This window comes from Dissoconium aciculare (genome assembly GCF_010015565.1).
Source record: "Dissoconium aciculare CBS 342.82 unplaced genomic scaffold K489scaffold_2, whole genome shotgun sequence".
NCBI classification, from domain to species: domain Eukaryota; kingdom Fungi; phylum Ascomycota; class Dothideomycetes; order Mycosphaerellales; family Dissoconiaceae; genus Dissoconium; species Dissoconium aciculare.
In genome coordinates, this window is record NW_022984952.1 from 1003133 (window position 1) to 1020350 (window position 17218).

General features: G+C 56.2%; 10 protein-coding genes across 10 annotated transcripts; 7 read left to right on the plus strand and 3 right to left on the minus strand.

Moving 5' to 3' along the window:
* Positions 1-433: 433 nt before the first annotated feature.
* On the plus strand, positions 434-2060 carry K489DRAFT_376568 (ATPase, V1 complex, subunit C). Its single transcript, XM_033603949.1, has 3 exons — positions 434-853; positions 922-1607; positions 1697-2060. The coding sequence occupies exons 1-3, from the start codon at positions 556-558 to the stop codon at positions 1889-1891; spliced, it is 1179 nt and encodes a 392-aa protein (XP_033463202.1). The 5' UTR covers positions 434-555; the 3' UTR covers positions 1892-2060.
* Positions 2061-2610: 550 nt separating this feature from the next.
* On the plus strand, positions 2611-3729 carry K489DRAFT_376569 (uncharacterized protein). The gene has a single exon (XM_033603950.1). The coding sequence runs from the start codon at positions 2923-2925 to the stop codon at positions 3469-3471; it is 549 nt and encodes a 182-aa protein (XP_033463203.1). The 5' UTR covers positions 2611-2922; the 3' UTR covers positions 3472-3729.
* K489DRAFT_108679 (uncharacterized protein) lies at positions 3705-4488 on the minus strand. Its single transcript, XM_033598875.1, has 2 exons — positions 3898-4488; positions 3705-3833 (listed from the first exon to the last, which is right to left on the minus strand). The coding sequence occupies exon 1, from the start codon at positions 4404-4406 to the stop codon at positions 4002-4004; it is 405 nt and encodes a 134-aa protein (XP_033463204.1). The 5' UTR covers positions 4407-4488; the 3' UTR covers positions 3705-3833; positions 3898-4001.
* Positions 4489-5568: 1080 nt separating this feature from the next.
* Positions 5569-7501, plus strand: K489DRAFT_108610 (uncharacterized protein). The gene is made up of 4 exons (XM_033598873.1): positions 5569-5695; positions 5805-6544; positions 6599-7085; positions 7170-7501. Exons 2-4 carry the CDS (start codon positions 5808-5810, stop codon positions 7377-7379), a joined length of 1434 nt encoding a protein of 477 aa, XP_033463205.1. The 5' UTR covers positions 5569-5695; positions 5805-5807; the 3' UTR covers positions 7380-7501.
* A 245-nt stretch (positions 7502-7746) lies between these two features.
* K489DRAFT_108644 (uncharacterized protein) lies at positions 7747-8555 on the minus strand. The gene has a single exon (XM_033598874.1). It carries the CDS (start codon positions 8444-8446, stop codon positions 7991-7993), a length of 456 nt encoding a protein of 151 aa, XP_033463206.1. The 5' UTR covers positions 8447-8555; the 3' UTR covers positions 7747-7990.
* Positions 8556-8663: 108 nt separating this feature from the next.
* K489DRAFT_367417 (uncharacterized protein) lies at positions 8664-9074 on the plus strand (the record flags this gene model as incomplete). Its single annotated transcript, XM_033602860.1, has 1 exon — positions 8664-9074. One exon carries the CDS (start codon positions 8664-8666, stop codon positions 9072-9074), a length of 411 nt encoding a protein of 136 aa, XP_033463207.1.
* On the plus strand, positions 9012-10083 carry K489DRAFT_376574 (uncharacterized protein). The gene has a single exon (XM_033603951.1). It carries the CDS (start codon positions 9293-9295, stop codon positions 9884-9886), a length of 594 nt encoding a protein of 197 aa, XP_033463208.1. The 5' UTR covers positions 9012-9292; the 3' UTR covers positions 9887-10083.
* A 416-nt stretch (positions 10084-10499) lies between these two features.
* K489DRAFT_108783 (uncharacterized protein) lies at positions 10500-12365 on the plus strand. The gene is made up of 3 exons (XM_033598876.1): positions 10500-11223; positions 11278-11976; positions 12115-12365. The coding sequence occupies exons 1-3, from the start codon at positions 10636-10638 to the stop codon at positions 12160-12162; spliced, it is 1335 nt and encodes a 444-aa protein (XP_033463209.1). The 5' UTR covers positions 10500-10635; the 3' UTR covers positions 12163-12365.
* Positions 12366-12796: 431 nt separating this feature from the next.
* K489DRAFT_289774 (translation initiation factor eIF-3, subunit D) lies at positions 12797-14577 on the minus strand (the record flags this gene model as incomplete). The annotated part of the gene is made up of 2 exons (XM_033600158.1): positions 12797-13052; positions 13124-14577. Coding segments are annotated over 2 exons (1710 nt in total), but the record flags the coding sequence as incomplete, so codon positions are not given.
* A 574-nt stretch (positions 14578-15151) lies between these two features.
* Positions 15152-17212, plus strand: K489DRAFT_406955 (uncharacterized protein; the record flags this gene model as incomplete). The annotated part of the gene is made up of 1 exon (XM_033607312.1): positions 15152-17212. The coding sequence occupies one exon, from the start codon at positions 15152-15154 to the stop codon at positions 17210-17212; it is 2061 nt and encodes a 686-aa protein (XP_033463211.1).
* Between the last annotated feature and the right edge of the window lie 6 nt (positions 17213-17218).

The following is a 17218-nucleotide window of genomic DNA, read 5'->3' on the forward strand; positions in this document are numbered from 1 at the left end:
GGCTGTAGGCATGAGATTGGCCGATAGAGAGACAGACGGCGGGCCTTGCTAAAGTGCTTTGGGCTTGCTTGCACACCGTCAAGGAGCTCTGTAGCGATCGCGTAGCGCGTGAGGCAGATCTGCAGCACGCCATCTTGAGTGGTCTTCCCGAGGTTCAAACACTTGCTACAATTGATGTCCTAGCCTATGAGTAGGACGCTGTAATATGCCGCGCAATTCTCACAGCGGGTAGTCGAGGATTGTGTTAGATGATGTGCGGTCTCGACTGCGCAAAGATATCAAAGTAAGCTCTAGAGCCGAGCTCCAGCTAATAATGTCCGGAGGCTGGAGGTCGATGTCCGATCATTCCAATTCCAATGGGACGCGCCCCACACGGGCAAGCTTTCCGGCGAACAGCGTCATTCCACTCCATTGCCCAGCACACCTAGGTAGGCAGCTGCAGCCAACCGTATTGAGCTTCAGTGCTGGACATAACTGATCGTGAAATCACATTTGAGGATTGCACATCCGAGCAATTTTCCCAGCCTGAGTGACCTCAGCTTGACGAGTTCCGCGATGCCGTCGCAAACGTATTTCTTGGTCTCTCTACCGACTTCCATCGCACCCTCTGGCGACCAGGATGAAGCTTTGACAGCGCTCCGTTCAGCAGTGTCCACGGACAACGGCACCACGATACCGTTCGCCATTCCCGAGCTCAAGGTCGGCACTCTCGATGCGCTGGTACAACAGGCAGATGATCTGGCCAAACTGGAAGCAAACTGCAAGGGTGTTGCGGAAAAGATTGGAGACTCGTTGAGGTCGTTACTAGATGGTGATGAGGAAAAGATACAAGAGCAAAAGGTGGTCAATGACCGTATGTGGAACTCAGAAGCAAGTCAAATGAATGCGTAGAATCTCCGCTGATTGAATGGTGATCTGCAGGACCTGTGGACAAATACCTTCAAACGTTCCAATGGAACAAAGTCAAGTATCGCGCTGACAAGCCCATCGCGGAACTTTTCGACATGCTACAGAAGGAGCTTGCGGCTGTCGACAACGATGTAAAGTCCAAGTTCAACCAATACTCTTCAACCAAAACCTCGCTCGCCACGCTCCAGCGGAGTCACACTGGCAACCTGTCCCAGAAGTCCCTCACTACAGTCCTCAACCCAGAAACACTCCTCAGAGACGATGATTCCGAGTATCTCCAGCAGCACCTCATCGCAGTGCCCAACAATGCCGTGAAAGACTTTCTGAAGTCCTATGAATCAGTGTCACCCATGGTCGTCCCACGATCGGCTCAACTCCTCGCGAAGGACGACGAATTCCAACTTTACGCAGTGACCACTTTCAAAAAGCATGCTTCCGAGTTCTTGCATAAATGCAGAGAAAATCGATGGGTTCCTAGAGACATGAAATTCACCGACGGCGGCCGGGCAGCTGAAGAGCAGGAGATTGCCAAGCTTGAAAAGGATGAGAGAAGGGTTTGGGGTGAAGCATTGCGGCTGGGTCGAACAGGCTACAGCGATGCCGTAATGTGCTGGATCCACGTGCTCACCCTGCGCGTGTTCGTCGAGACGGTGCTACGGTATGGTCTACCACTTGCGTTCGTGTGTGGACTAGTCAAGGTACGTGGAAATCCAAGGGCAAGGCTATGGACAGTCTTGCCTCGGAACTCGAGACTGTCGGCAAAGGGATATGCTAATGATCATGACAGACCGACGGCAAGCGAGCCAAGAAAGCAAAGGATGCACTCGACTCCAGATTTGCAGAGCTTGGTGGGAACGCTGTTAGCAGAGACAAGAAGGGAAGGCCGAAAGCGGACGATGGTGGTCTGCAGCAAGATCTAGCTGGCCTCGGTGGAGATTCCGGATACGAGCCATATGTCTTCTACGAGTTTGAGATCGTGTAAGCAATAGATAGTTGAATTGGTCTTAGCATTGCCTTCTTATGCTTTACGGACGGACGGCGCAGATTGACTTCTGTGACACATGTATACATGATGGACTGGCGCTGGTCGCGGAAAGACAGTCCACACAACCAACAACATCATGAGAATACTCGCTTAGTCTATGAGAGGGCTGACTCGTGCCTGGCTGTGCTTTTCGGGAACGAGATTAGATCATCATGGCTGAAGAAAGGCGCGCCTCACGAACAACCAGTATCATTAGTGGCAAAAGCGCGGCACGGCCAGAACAACGAACAGAACAGCTGCCATGTGATGAGGAATTCTAGGCGTGCAGCCGAGCCTCCTCACGGACCGGGTCCCGTCGCGGTCCGCTCAACCAACCATGCCGAATGAGCGCTGATGCTCCGGGGCTAAATGGCCGTCGCATGGGAAAAAGCTGGGGCAAGCACGTCAACGGTAGAACTAGTTCGTGTGCAGTCGGACCAGATGTACACTCCCATCATCGCTCTCGTTACTCTCATCAATATGGCGTAGTCGTTGAAGGAGAGCATGATGAGTGCTGAGGAAGGGATGGGTCCCTGGAAGTGCGGGGATTTCAGACAATCATGGAGAGTCGATCGTAATGCTGGTTCGCTGCGCACAAAGGATAGAACAGACTCGGTGTCAGTCAAAGGGAGTCTGTATGTCGCGCGTATGACACTAGCCTGCCGAGTCGGACGTGACTTACATGGATCAACAATACGAGTTCTGAAGATGCAATCAATATAACGCCTCAAATCCCCCTCTCGCTGCCAAGCATGAGGCACGCCAACCTTGCAAACACCAAGACATCTGGACAACCACTAACCCCCGCTCTGACCATCCTTCATGATGATATAAACACCCAATGTCTCCAAGGTTCTATACATCGATCTAATTCAAACGCAAATCTTCCTCTAGCAATCGACAGTCTGCGTCAACAAACCTGCCGTTGCTCACAAGTCGTCATCACATCCACATCACCCCAATCTAGACTTCCTTAGACTCGACTGACAATGCGTTTCTCCGCCTTCCTCCTCGCGGCCATCGTGCCCTTCACCCTCGCGGCGCCGATCGTCGAGCGCGATCTCCAGAGCATCTCGAGCAGCGTCGACAACATCATCGCCAAGATCAACATCCTCAGCGACACCGTCACCGGCTTCCAGCAGGGTCAGCTCCTTACCGCTCTCAAGATCCAGGTTCAAACCGGCGACGTCGGCAAGGCCGTCGATGCCGGCACCAAGTGCGCGAAGGCCTCTCAGCCCCTGAACGCGGATGACTCCCTCACCCTGGGCATCAAGATCCTGCTCGAGCTGCAGCCCAAGCTCAACGGGCTCCTGGACCTGCTCGTCTCGAAGAAGCCCGCCTTCAAGAACGTCCTCGTCCTCGGCCTGCTCGACGTCTCATTCTTGGTCAAGGCCGATCTGAAGGAACAGAAGAGCAAGGCCCTGCAATTCGCCGATGCTGTCACCGCGAAGTTGGACCCAAGCTTGCAAGGCTTGGCAGCCCAGACATCCTCGCAAATCGCCCAAAAATTCGACGAGGCGATTGCTGCCTTTGCTTAAACGAGTGCTTCGTTTCGCGCATCTACTGGCGTGGTCGGAGATATCTCGCTATTATGTAGCACTGTAATGTTATTATGATCGCAATCGCGAAATTGAAGAAAGATCCATCTTCCGCAGAGGTCGTCGTCCAAAAATTTCGTGCATAGAGTTTGTGGCCTGTGTCCCCATGCGTGTGGAACAAGCCACTCGCCAATGCCGCTTTGCGCTCACACTGTGAGCAGTGTACAAATAGACGAGACCGGAGCGTAAGCGCGTGTTCCGTGACAAACCGTATACTCAATACACTCAGTGATGCTACGTCTCTAGTTCTGTCCTGCGTATGAAATTGTCGATCGCACAGGTCGATCTTGAAACCAAGCATGCTGCCAGTGATCCGCATCAGCATCAAATTGTCAACTAGCAGAAAAGTGAAAGATGGAATTTTACCAGGAGTCGTTTCGAAGTATCTGGTGGCATGAATCTGCCGCTATTAGCCTTGGACTGTGCGGCGAAATGCGCCCTCGTCACGATCATGCAAGGAGTGCGTTGGATCAGGCCATTTGTCGCACGACATATGTAAGCTTCACCGCTCCTATTGCAACAGCTACCATCGGAGCATAAGCGACAACAAGGAAACATTTGTTGGCCATCATCATCATCATCAACATCATATATTTCCACGAAGGCGTCAAAGTTCGGACGATGCAGAACATATCATGCAGGTTGGGTTTCAATGACGTGGAGTGTCGCCTCTTCACCCAACGTTTGGGCGGGACTTGTTCAGAAGCTGACCGGCGCCCGGTTGTATTACACGTGTGTGGCGTTAAAGCTCGCCAATTTGAACGGAGGAAAGCAACGCCTGAGGTCAAGCGGGGGTGCCGAAGCGTCTCGAGAGAAATTCTGACCTTGAACTTTCGGCTCACCGGTCGGTAGTCATTCTGCGTGACGATCTCCATAAGCCAATTTATTGGCACTTCTCATGCTGTGCGCAGGGTACACGAGCAGCAGCAACCATCAATAATGATGAGATATGCGGCATCGAAGGATCGGTGGGCGAAAATAAGCAGGCGAAGCTTCACAACAATCAAAGCCATCGTCCACCTCATCACATTGGTGCCCATCAAGTCCGGTCACTGGCACGTCTGGTGATCGTACACCAGGCGAGAAGGGAAAACGTCGTCGTCTCACATGGAAAGTGGGACACGGCCAAAAAAGCCCACTCGGCTCTGGACCGAACGCTCCGATCGCAGGAATTTGCATTGGGTATAGGGCACACTCGCATGATTTATCGCGGCGGAGGCGAGGGATCTCGAACCTCAACATGTCGATCAGTGCCTGCTCGATGCATGATATGCCACTCGCCATGTATGCATCAAACGTCCACACCTGATGACAAGTTCGATACTATGCTCTAGTAGTATGAAGCAGGAGAGTACTGTATGGACTGTCCTCTGTCGGTGCGTAGGGCAGCAAGGTGGGAGTTTCGATGGACGCAGAACTAAGAATAAGGCGTGCCGCAGTGGGTCATGGATGGCCGGGTGTGCATTAGCTTCATAATCACGCGCCCAACATCGACAGCGCTCGTCGCAATGCTGGACTGCATGGACAGGGCAGTGACGGGGCAAAGAAAGAACCGAGCATTCGGTGGACGGAGCGGCGGCGATGAGGGCATTCTACTGAGGAGTGTGAGGGTAATTTTGCTTCACCCAGCCCCCGCCATTCCATGCAAACCTTGGGAATCTCCAGCTCCCCATGTTGGAGTCACCCTGGTGTGATGATGGAAATGCATGTCACCACCCACCACAGGACGTATGGTAGGATACATCTACCAGGTAAGATACAGTCCTACTGCTCCCGCCGGGTGCGAGTATGCAACGCGCACAGCAGGCAGGTGATTGCGCATTGTTTCCTTCCTAGTGCCACCACTTCGAGGGACATCCTTCGTCTAAAGTTCGGCTGCGGGTCATCCATCGATTGCAGGAGCTGAAAACTAATCACTCTATTTCTGTCCTGCATGATCCTCGTCTTTTCTTCTCATCACCTCCTCTCTCCGACTCTTACTTCTCGGATTTCGGGCTTGGAGAGAATCTTCCTTGCAAGTTACGCTGTTGTGTGACCTGCACACAGACGCTGTTACGCATTCACGCCCTTGCGCCCTTCACACATCTAAACCTGGGTGCCCCGCTTCCTCCTACACTTTCTGTCGGTCAGCACCGAGTGTAACACTGCCACTCAATCGCAATCAATCCACAGTCGCCCGAAGACCTCGCGACATTATCTCGGGTCTGTCGCTCGAGCCGATCAAACAGTAGAACATCTGGTCACGGACGCGACGACAATCAACAAGTGCTCACACCATGGCGAACAATTTCTTCGGCGACTACGATCGCTATGACGATCGCCCAAGAGGTCGTGCGTATGGCCGCGGTCGCTACGAATATACCGAATACGGGCGAGAAACCTCCCAAGGCCCTCAAATCAATGTGTACAACCGGGTAGACAACGATCAGCAGCAGCGGCCCTCAGCCGCCCCTCCTGCTCCGGCCCCTCCTCCACCTCCACCAGCGCAGCCAGCATATCCTCCTCAGCCCATATATGCGCAGCCGCCATACATGGCTCAATACGCACCACCAGCTCCTCCTCCCAATTTTTTTAACATCATTCCTCCCTATGCACCCGCTGCGGCACCGGCACCAGCACGAAGGTCTCCCTCACCGGCACGCCACCGCTACCACGGTCTCGGGGAAGATTTAGTGGAAGACCTCGCGGAAATGCATCTTGGCCACGGCCGATCTCAATCACGAGCTCGCGCCGAGTTTGACCGCCAAGCTGAACGCCAAGCTGCCCTTAACGAGTATAAACTTGCCGAGCGAGAACAGATGCTGAAAGATTTGCAGCTTAAGGCGGAGTATGAGAAAGAGAATCGGCGAATCCGCGACGAGATAGCTTTGAAGAGGATGCACGAAGACGATGAGCGTCGTCGGGAGGAGGAGCGCAAGGAGGCCGAGTTCAAAGCACGAATGCTCAAAGCCGAAGCCAAGGCTCGCGATGATGCAGAGGCTGCGAAACTGAAGGAGAAGCTCTGGGCTGACGAATATGAGCGCAAAGAGCGAGAGGCCAAGGAGAAGAAGAAGGCCGAAGAGCGGCGCATCATAGAGGACATGGAGCGCAAAGAGAAGGAGAAGGAAGAGGAAGAGAAGCGTCTGATCCGAGAGCTGGAGTACCGTAAGCAGGCCCAGAAGGAGAAAGAGGAGAAGATGTGGAAAGAGCTCGAGGCCAAGAAGAAGGCCGAGAAGGAGGCCGAGGAAGCCCGAGAGAAGGAGTATGAGCGTAAACTCAAGGAAAAGGAGGAGAAGAAGAAGGCCGATGAGAAGGCAGCAAAAGAGAAGGCCGACAGAGACTTCCGCGATCGCCTGCGTGCGATGGGTTATTCCGAGCACCACATCGATGGTATGATGGCTGAGGACAAAGACAAGAAGACTGTGGTCGACGTGCATCAGACCAATGTGAACATCTACCGCCCGCCAAGTATGATGCTCACTTCGGGCCAGACCCTCACATTTCCCAAGATCCGCCGGGAGTATCTCGCGGCGGAGACCTTGGCCCACTTCAATCTGAAATGGGAATACGACCGCGTGAGTAGTGGCCATTCCTCTTCGCAGAGCGAGACGGTCCGATGACTTCTAAAGCACGATTACTGACTCGGATTCGAATCACAGGACAACGACGACTACATCATCATCCTCCGCCACCTCACCCGCGAGGAGACGGAGCTCCTCTTCGAGCACACACGCCGCCTCCGCGCTGGCACCCTGCTGATCGAGTCGTCCGGCAGCAGCAAGAAGAAGCACGAGTACGCGTGGGTCCGACACCGATCCAAGAGCCGCAACGGCCGCGGCGAGCGGGTGGGCATTCTGGAGCTCAAGTAAGTAGTGCGATGAGAGGGTTGAAGCGGCAGGGGGGAGAAGAAGCACCGGGGCGTCGTCGAGGCGAGAGCGAGTCTGCTAACGTTGTGGGTTTTTCTTTTCCGTCGCGCGTGTGGGCGTTATGATCTCGTTTCGACTTGGTTCCTTTGAAACCCCTGCCTTTTTTTTACTCTGCGCCCTTTCCTTGACCTTCTTCGCGACCTTCTTTTTCGGCTCTTTCGGCTTTTCCTTTCTCATGTACGGCGGATGCGGACTCCGGATTTCCTCTCGACTCGAATCTCTCTTGCGATCTTTTTCTACATGACGACTGTGATGTTACAGCGATCTGTTTTCGTATCTATATACTCTCTCTCTCTCTCTCTCTGCTCGCCAATTCCGATCTCTCCTTCGACTCCGACGCACATCCTCTCACAAACTGTGAACGACGATCCTCGCATCTTTCTCCGCCTATGATCAAAAGTCGAGGGGCAACGGGACCGGGGGGGGCATTGGGATGTTGAAAGTGGGCGACTTGATGGGTATCCGCAGACACGAAAATCGGAAACCAACGACGATGCCCGTCGTCATATACAGCACCAATTTACTAGCTGGAAATGCAACATTTTTCACACTGTTCATGGACTCTTGAGAGCTTCCGCTGACCGCGGCTGACAACGACTGGGATGGAGATCAACGGCCATGATGTCATGGCGGGTCGACGACCAGGTGCTCAACGCGCGCGCGCAACCCGGCGGGCGTGGAGATACTGCAGCGTGTGTGTGTGTGTGTGTGTGTGTGTGTATGGTAATCGAAGCATCGAGGGACATGCGACAATTCTTTCCCACCTGCGATGTCAGCTGCTGTGTGATGCTCCGCGCTCTCACCTGCATCATTCGATGTGAGATTCCGGGAAGCTGGGGAGGGGAAGGGAAGGGAGAGGTCGGAGAGGAGGTCCCGTCGTGTCCCTGGAGCACGTGGACAGACATTTTTTTTGGTGATGACCCTCTCGAAAACACACCCAGGTGACGTTTTGGCTGCCGTCCTCTCTCTTTCCCTCGCAATACTCGTCGTCGCCAGCAGCGCCTTGTCATTGTCGCAAGGCGACCCCAATTTTGTAAATCGGTGCAAAGTTCCCTCAGGGTATCTATCGATTAATGTTGAGGGAGCAGCTCACGGGTGATGATGGGTAAAGAGCCGAACTGAGGGGGGGGGTGAGGGAAAAGCGCGAGGGAAACACCGTGGAGCCGTCTCTCACAGACGTATGAAGCACGTGCTCCGGATCGGTGGGGCGTTGAGAGGTTCCAATCGATGGCGTCTCACCCTGATCCGCCGGCAGATGTTCCTCTCGGAGCTGGAGTGCATGCATCTCTCGTCTACGGTATGGTATGTATGCAGCTGTTGAGAGCGCGTGCTGAGGGGGATTTCCCAGGTCTGCCCTACCGTGGCCGTGCCTACATTCCCTTGGTCGTGCATTTGACTGTGCTGCTGGGCTTCCCAGCCGGCTGGATATACTCACTCACTTACTGTGTATATGTATGCCGGCGGCGCTGTGGTTTCCCTCGTCGTGCGGTCGTCACGGCGTCGCAGGTCATCGCCTGGGTCCACAATGATATAAACGACATTGGTACACAGGGCACTCGAATGGGGAACATGAAATGGAGTGGTGGAGTGGTATTTCCCAGGAGAAAGTCTGATCGCGAGAAGACGACGATGAGGTGAGGGCACGAGAGACGACGCCCGAGTCTGAACAGCGACCTCCAGCACGTGGGCACGTGCTACTGCTGCCGCGATGGTCATTGGCTGACGGAGGGGGGGAGGGGTGGGCTCTGTCCGTTCCTCTCTTGTGCACGATGATGAGATGAGAGATGAGGGAGAGAGATCAAATAAAATAAAAAAAGTCGAGTGTCGCAGAACAGCAGCGTTTCTGAACGTCGCATATGCATCCAACCCCGGTTGCGGCCCGTTTTTCCAACCAGTCGCTCCCGCCTCGTCTTCGCTCTGATCGCAACAGATCGACCCGGCGAGTGGGACAGAAGGGAAAATCCAGCGAGATCCGCACCGATATCAGAATGGAAGGGGAGTTACAAACCAAAAACAAGAAAAATCAAAAGATGGGGTTTACCGCCGCAGCCAGAGCATGGAGGATTTTCCGTTGGACCATTCTCGGCTCGTCGCCGGACAACGTGTTGGTGCTAAATCCAGTCCCGCCTGGTAGTGTGAGGTTTCGTTATCGCCAGCTCCTGCGAATGATGGCACGCGACACCGAGGCGTGCGTGGTTTTTCGAGAGGGAAATCATTCACTCTGCTCTCTCTCTCCCTCGCTCTCTACATTATGTCTCTCTTTCTGCCTCTACGTCCGGCGTCTGCCATGTACATACGACGTGCAGTACGTCGTTGCGGTGCTACTGCTGCACGATGCCGCCGCCCGCTTTCCTGGTCAGTGTCGTCGCTTGATGCTCTCGGATTGGGACGCGCGTGCCCTTTGTGAGCGGATGCATGATGCGTGCGATGAAGCATCTAATTTCGAGTGACTGTCGTGGGCGACACAGCCAGAGTACACGGGCAAGTCGTGGCTTGATTCTCTTCCAATGCAAGCAGTTTCGCGCGCAATGGAGAGAGAGAGACTTCGAGATCGAATATCGAGTAGGGAAACCGACGAGGGGAATTGATTGATATGAGAGAGAGAGAGATTATGGTACTGCGTGGTGTCGTGTGTGTGTGTGTGTGTGTGTGCATGTGAAACGGGGGACTTGATGGCCCTATCGCCCGCAGCCCCAATCACGACAAGTAACAACAGACCGTGAATTGGACGGCGACGACTACAGTACAGTACAGTTCGAACTATATTGTTGCCCGCCACATCGTCTCCATCCGTGCTATCGCTAGACCCGTACACATACACACCCACTTGGAGACCATAAACTGCGGAAAGAGAGGAATCCCATGCACAAGCACGCAACGGTCTCTCGTCACGCATCCCCACCGCTCGCCTGCAAGTGGCCCTTGACCTCCTCCAACGTCGTCACAGCCTCCTCCTCCTCCTCCTCTCGTCGTGTGTCCAGGCGCGGGTCAAGTCGCATGAGCCCATGCTGATCGCCTCTCCTCCTCGGCCTCCTCTCCCTGGTCATTAGTATAGCTTCCTTCCCATACCTGCTTCCTGCTGATCCTCCTCTGGGAGAAATCGCCCACCACGAGTTCTTACGCAGACCAACTCTATTACGCCCGTCGGCCTCTGCCTGACTTTCAATCGTCGAGCAGACCCGTCGCCGGTGGCCCTGTCATGCCGCGACCTGCTCCGCCGCCCACGCCGGGCTCCTCGAGCGACATTCGTGGTAAAGAGGGCCTGTTCGCTGCCCCGTCCTTCCAGCTACCGCCTACTGCGTTCCAAGAGCAATCCGACCGGGCGAGCAACAGCTCGGCGACGACCCCCTCGGCCAATGGCTCCGACTCCTCCTACCAACCCTTATCACCACATACAAGCGCCGACCCGTCGAGGAAGAGGACGGCGAGCCAACAGGTCGGCGTCGTCACCAAAGAGGACTTTGCGCTCCCTCCGCCGCCCACGCGATCCCGCAAGATCATCCAGATGAAACCTCGCGAGAATGAACCGCAAGAGCCGCTCCCACAGTCGGCGACCGTGTCGCCTCAGATCGCCGGCAAGAGCCCCGCGAACAATCAGGCTGCTGGCGGGAAGAGGAAACAGAACAATGCCGGGACCACAGCAGCCGGTCGCAAGATCGCTCGCAAAACAGCACATAGCCTCATCGAGCGGAGGAGACGGTCGAAGATGAACGAGGAATTCGGCGTCCTCAAGGACATGATCCCAGCCTGCAAAGGGCAGGAGATGCACAAGCTGGCCATTCTACAGGTGAGCCTTCTGTGACATCGTGTGATAGGCTATGCCGAAGCTGACGATCCCCAGGCGAGCATCGAATACCTCCGGTACCTCGAGCAATGCGTGTCCGACCTGCAGGCGCAACACCAATCACCTCGCCCGCAACCCCCACCGCCGGCGCCGGCCGCCCGCTCCCAGGCCATCGAAGACGAAGACGACGAGGACGAGGAGATGGAGGACGACCACGCCGACCCCAACCACTCCGGGACCGCGACCAGCACGACGACCCCGGCCATGTCCGCATACGAACATTCGGGCTCGATCGTGTCGCTCCCCTCCCTCTCTCAGATCACCACCAACGCATCGACCAGCTCCCCGTCGGTGTTCGCCGCCGGCGCCGGCCGCCACTACTCCATCTCCTCGGCCGCCAGCCAACCGAGCTACTCCCCCTACTTCCATTCCAACCAGACCTCCCCCGCCTTCGGTCCACAGCTCTCTCACCTCTCCGCGGCGCCCTCCTTCGGCGGCGCCTTTGGCCTGGGCAGCCCCGCCCTCAAGCCCGTCGACTCGTCCGCGTCGACCCTCCGCCAGATCGCCGAAGGCGCCTCCGAGCTCAGCGAGAAGCAGCGTCTGACCCCTGCCGCCGCCGGCAAAGCCAACGGCAAGTCCGGCCGGAGCGAACACGAACTGGACCAAGAGGCCACCGCCGCCCTGCTGATGCTCAACAACGACCGGCGGAATTGGCGAGCCGGACAGCAGCACCCGCCGCCGCCACCGCCGCCGCAGGCACAACAATCACTCCCGCACCAGCCGGACACGGACCCGACGAGCCGATCCAACACCGGGATGAGCGTGCGGGATCTCCTCAGCGGTTGAGGAGGGGGGGGAAAGAATCCGTCCCCCCCGCTCCCTCTCACTCCCGTTCTCACCGCCCGATGTCGCCGCCGTCGTTCGCTTCTCTCCCGCTTTTAACGATGCCAAAGATTTCCCTTTCTGTCGACACCTCATCTCTCTCTCTCTCTCCCTTCCCCGACGAGCGGTACAACGTCGTCGAGGGACGGCGATGTCTCCCGGGATGCGGTCGGATGTCTGTTTGTTTGTTTGCTTTTTGGGGGGAAGGATGCGAATCCAGCTCCGTTCAGACCGGATGGAAAGATTACTTCTTATTTTTATTTATTTTTAGAAATCCCACCATAGACGAAATACATCAGAGGGAGGAAACTCTCCAGGAGACTACACGTAATTCTCTCTCCTCCCCGAGTCTTCCGCCGCCATCGGGACGGCTCACGTGGGCTTGGACGGATCATAGCGCTGTGACGGGCGGGCTGCGGGGACCGCCGTCTTTGCTGCCGAGACACGGTCCGTCGCTGATGTCGAATGTTCACCGATAAGAAGAGGCGGAAAGAATACAAAGAGAAAAAAGTCTCATTATCATCAACCCATTCGAATAATCGGATACCGTCGGAAAAACGACTTCTAAGCATACCGCAGGGGGAAAGGGAATTGGTGGGGGGGAGAGGGGAGAAAAGAATTCCACGGGTTTCCTTCCTCGCTGGGTCTAGTTGTCGTCGCCGTCCTCCTGCACGCTGCCCAGCCCCTCGCCGCCCTCGCCCTCGTCCTCCTCGAAGGTGTCCCGCGGGACCTGGTACAGGCGGATGGTGGGCTTGTTGGGGTCCTTGACCAGGACGTATTTGCCGTCGGTCTCGGGCTCCTTCATGACCATGTCGACGAACGTCCGCACGATGGCCCAGCCGTTGTTGAGGTTGAGGTTCATCTGCGAGGCGAACTCGCGGGGCTTGTAGCCGAGCACGCCGAGCACGACGTGCTCCTGGGTGGATTTCGGGTTGAGGCGGGAGATGAATCTGTTGGAAATGGAAATCGTCAGTGGGGGAAACTCGGAACATCGAAGAAGGGAAAACCCGAAATCACATACCCGAGCTTCATCAGGTCGGCCTTGGCCAGGATAGACTGCACAGTCCATCGGGCAAGCTTGCAGCTGTTGTTCTTCATCTCGGTCGCGACGACGGCACCACGCTGGCTGGCCAATTTTGATCGCCAGTCCAGTGCACCACCGGAACCTTGTGCCTTGTTGTCGAACTCGTTCAGCGCCTTGATGGTGAGAAGTTGGTCCTCGCCGTTGATGTTGTTCTTGACCACGGCGTCCAGTTCGGTCCGGACAATGAGATGGAGTGGCTCTGCGTCGGCTTCGAGCGAAAGATCGAATCGGCGGTACTTGTAGGCCTTGGAGGCTGGCGGATCGGTCTCTTCGGCGGCGTTGTAGAATGGGTGTTCGTTGTTCATGTCGTACTTGTTGGTTTCTGACTCGTGGACGACTTGTGATGGGAAGACGTTGTTGATGTGTGTGGCTTCCTCCTTGAGAGCACCGGGGCTGTTGATCTGGTCTTTGTTGCCCTCGCTCATCTCCAGCGGTGCATCGGCAGCGTTCTCGTTGACGGTGACCATGTCCAGGCTGCTGCCTTCACGCTTGTCGATGAAGACTTTGCCGTTCTGCTTGACCATGATGATGTCCCAACTGTAGACGCTGCGAGGGGCGCACATGAGCATGGAGAGGATGTTGTCAGTCGCGAAGATCGTGGCCTCATCCTTCTCGGCGAGTTCTTGAATGACGGGATCTGAAGAGGTGGTGACGTTGTATGCAGCGCGATCGAGGACGGTCAACTTCCGTACGGATGTGACCGCACCAGGTTGCTTGTCGTATGAACGGTCGTAGTAGTACAAGAAACCATAGTCGTCGAGATCCTCGCCCTCACCAGTGTCCAGGTTGAGCTTCGACAGACGGTTGAAGTCAATCTCCTCCAAGAGTCGCCATGAGTCCTTGGGCTGCACAGATGCCTCGCGGTTGCGCTGTGGCTTGTCGTAGTCCTTCCAGCCGAATCTTCCTCCACGTCGACCACCGCGACCACCGCGCGCATCGTATCCTTGTTGGCCGCCTCGACCTCCACCAACGCGCTGGAAGGTTCCCCGACCGCCTCGCTGAGCCTGAACACCACCCCGTTGTCCACGACCCCGAGAGAAGACACCTCCTCTTCCACCAAACCCGCGCCCTCTAGTGCTGGTCTGCGAACGATCGACTAGCGAGAAAGTGTTCTCCTCGTTCTGGCCCTCGATGTTGAAAACCGACTGCAAGCCACCGGGACCGGCACCGTAGATCTGATCGCGGTAACGGTTGTTGAACTGTTGTCGTCCACCTCGCTCACGGTCGCCATCCTTGACGGTCCAGTCTGCCATGCGACCCAGCTTGTCGCCTTTGGAGAATGGCGCATAGGGGACGCCATTCAGGGTGGTTTCGGTGGTGGTCGGTGGTCCCCAGTTGTCACCACCTTTGGGGAGCGACTCGATCAGATCGAGAAGTGACGCGGGAGCCATTATGTCGATGGCAATTGTACCTTCTATGGACACTTCTCAGACGCCGACAAGGTTGTAGGAGTGTCGCTGGTGATCGCCCCACCTCCGTCAAATTCGAAATCTTGGCGTTGTCGACGTCTCTTTGTGGTGGGGGATAGGGTTGGGCTTGCTGTTCTGTTGTCGAAACCGGTGGGACTGTAGGCCATTCGTATTCATTTGATGTCGATATCAATGCTCCCGGACAGATTTTGCCTGGCTACTGCCTCCATCTTGTCCAGTGTTGGAGGAGTATGAGAGCGGTTTCAACGATTATCATGAAGTCGGACAATTCGATGATCCTGCTGTTTCTTTGGAGGCTTGGATATACGGTCACCTGAACGAAGCCAACTCAACATTTTACCTGAGGCGAGACCTATATACCATTGACCTCATGAGAGACCCATTTTTCCAGTGTTAATTCAACATCAAGAAACACGATCCCTGACCGGGTTGTATCTCCATCTTCGACTGCGTATTTCAGCGCGCTCATCATCTGCAACGATGAAATTATGAACGAATACTACGAGGAGCTGCTCGAATAACGCCGGATCCCAACATGGACCAGACAGGGCCCCATCTAGGCTCGGGGCTGATAGCTATCTTACTGATCACAAGATCCCGGCCTGGACCAAGATTGGTCTTCCAATGTCCTCCTCTTGTGAAGTCCAAAGGTGCGCGGCCGCAGCCAGTCGCTCCGGATTCGGACGAGGAGAGCGACGAGGACGATGTCATCGATGAAGACCGGGCCTCTGCCATGACCTCTGCCGCGAAAGTAGCCGCCACTGCCGCCATAGACGGCGAGAAGTCGCAAAGCACCCCGAGTGCCTTGCTTGGCCACTCCGTGGAGACACTGGAGAAGCTGCTCTCACCAGGTCGATGGTCTGATGGTAAGAAATTTGAGATTAGTGTTGACGGAGTAACTTTCGTGGGCCACCCGGTCTACGCCTTCGAGGACGGACGATGGAACAAGGATGAACATGATGCAGGAAAGACGCCACGGCCAGGCGATGAAACGGAGGGCTCAAAGTTCTTCAAAGCGACGGCTCGAGGCAAGGGGAGATCCTTTCATGACTATTCTCCCATCCCTGGGAGTCTGGACTCATATATGGGCCCAAGCCTGGGCACTTCCATGGATAGCACGTCTACAACATCCGGGGTCGTTGCAGATCAGATCAACATGTTCCACGTGGTATTTGTTCTGAAGTCGAGCGCCCATCTTGCGAAGGATGAGACCTTTGCCATGTACAATGATCACGCGAGAAGGCTCAGTCGAGCGCTGCACTACTGCCAGAAGGAGTACAATTATGTCACTGAGCAAACTCGGCGACTAACCGCGCTCAAGCTGAAAGTCAAGTCAGCTGCTGCGACGGACTCCGATTCCTGGGCGCGCATGATCGAGACCAGCGAGTTGGCCTGGGCATTGCAAGAAATCTATTTTCAGACCCGGAAGGGCGAGATCGCAAGCTTTCGGCTTCACGGGATGGAAATCTCTCTTCAGCTAAAGAATCGATTCCTTTCGGATCGGACCAATGACCATGCGGACAGCAAAGAGCTCTCTCCATTCTCAGCACTGCTCCTGTTGGTGCCGAAACAGGAGCTGTTGGCCGAGCTTTTGCATACGGATTCATTGCTTCTGGCGTCCTTCATCCGCGAATTGAAGCCGACCAAGAACCTCTTGAAGCATGCTGCCATGCTCGGCGCTCCCATCAAGGACGTCCTCTACTTGGCGCACCATCTCATCAAGTGGCGGAAAGCCCGTCTGTTGCGGATGCCTCTCCATCAGCGAAACATCTATGCCATCAGCTCGACGGCGCCGCTGTCGGACCTCGACGTGCACATGGCCGAGTACGAACTCCGGTTCCCGGGTCATCTGCCAAGTCTACCGAGCATGCTACGGGTTCTCAGCGGGAAAGCGATCCATTTCGGCCAACTGCCCCCCAGCCGTGACCACCGAATCGTCTACATGGACATCCTGGCGTTCCTGGTGAAGCATGGGTTCGTCAAGCAAGTCCTCACGCACGGATGGCTCCGGGTCCCGCTGAACTACGAACCCCCCTCCTCCGGCGACGAGCACGAGAAGCACGACCGAACACGGCCGTTCCCCATCGCGAGCCTCCTATCGCCGCACCTGCGGGCCGCGCCCGAGGACGACGAGACCGTCAGCGTCAGCTCCGAACGCACCGCCCTCCCCCCGACGACGCCGGCATCGCGCCCCGCCACCGCCACCACGGCCCACAAATCCAACCAGCGACTCAGCACCGCCACGCAGTTCACCATCCCGACCATCTCCGGCCCCGGCGAGGAACGCGACGCCCACGCGGCCACGGCCACGGCCACGGCCTCCACGATCATCCTCTCGCCGTCCGACCCCTCCAGCGGCGAGACCCGATTGATCTCGAAGGTGAAACGGGGGCTGGCGGCCGGCGGCGGCGGCGGCGGCGATGCGGAGAAGAGGGGGGAGCTCCTGGAGCTGATGCTGCCGCACCTCGACGGCGACCATTGCCTGGAGGAGATCGCGGCGGCGATCGGCCGGAAGCGCGCCCGGGTGGAGGAGTGTCTGGCGGAGCTGGAGGGCCAGGGCTTGCTCGCCAGGGTGCGGATCATGGAAGGGGAGTGACGTGGC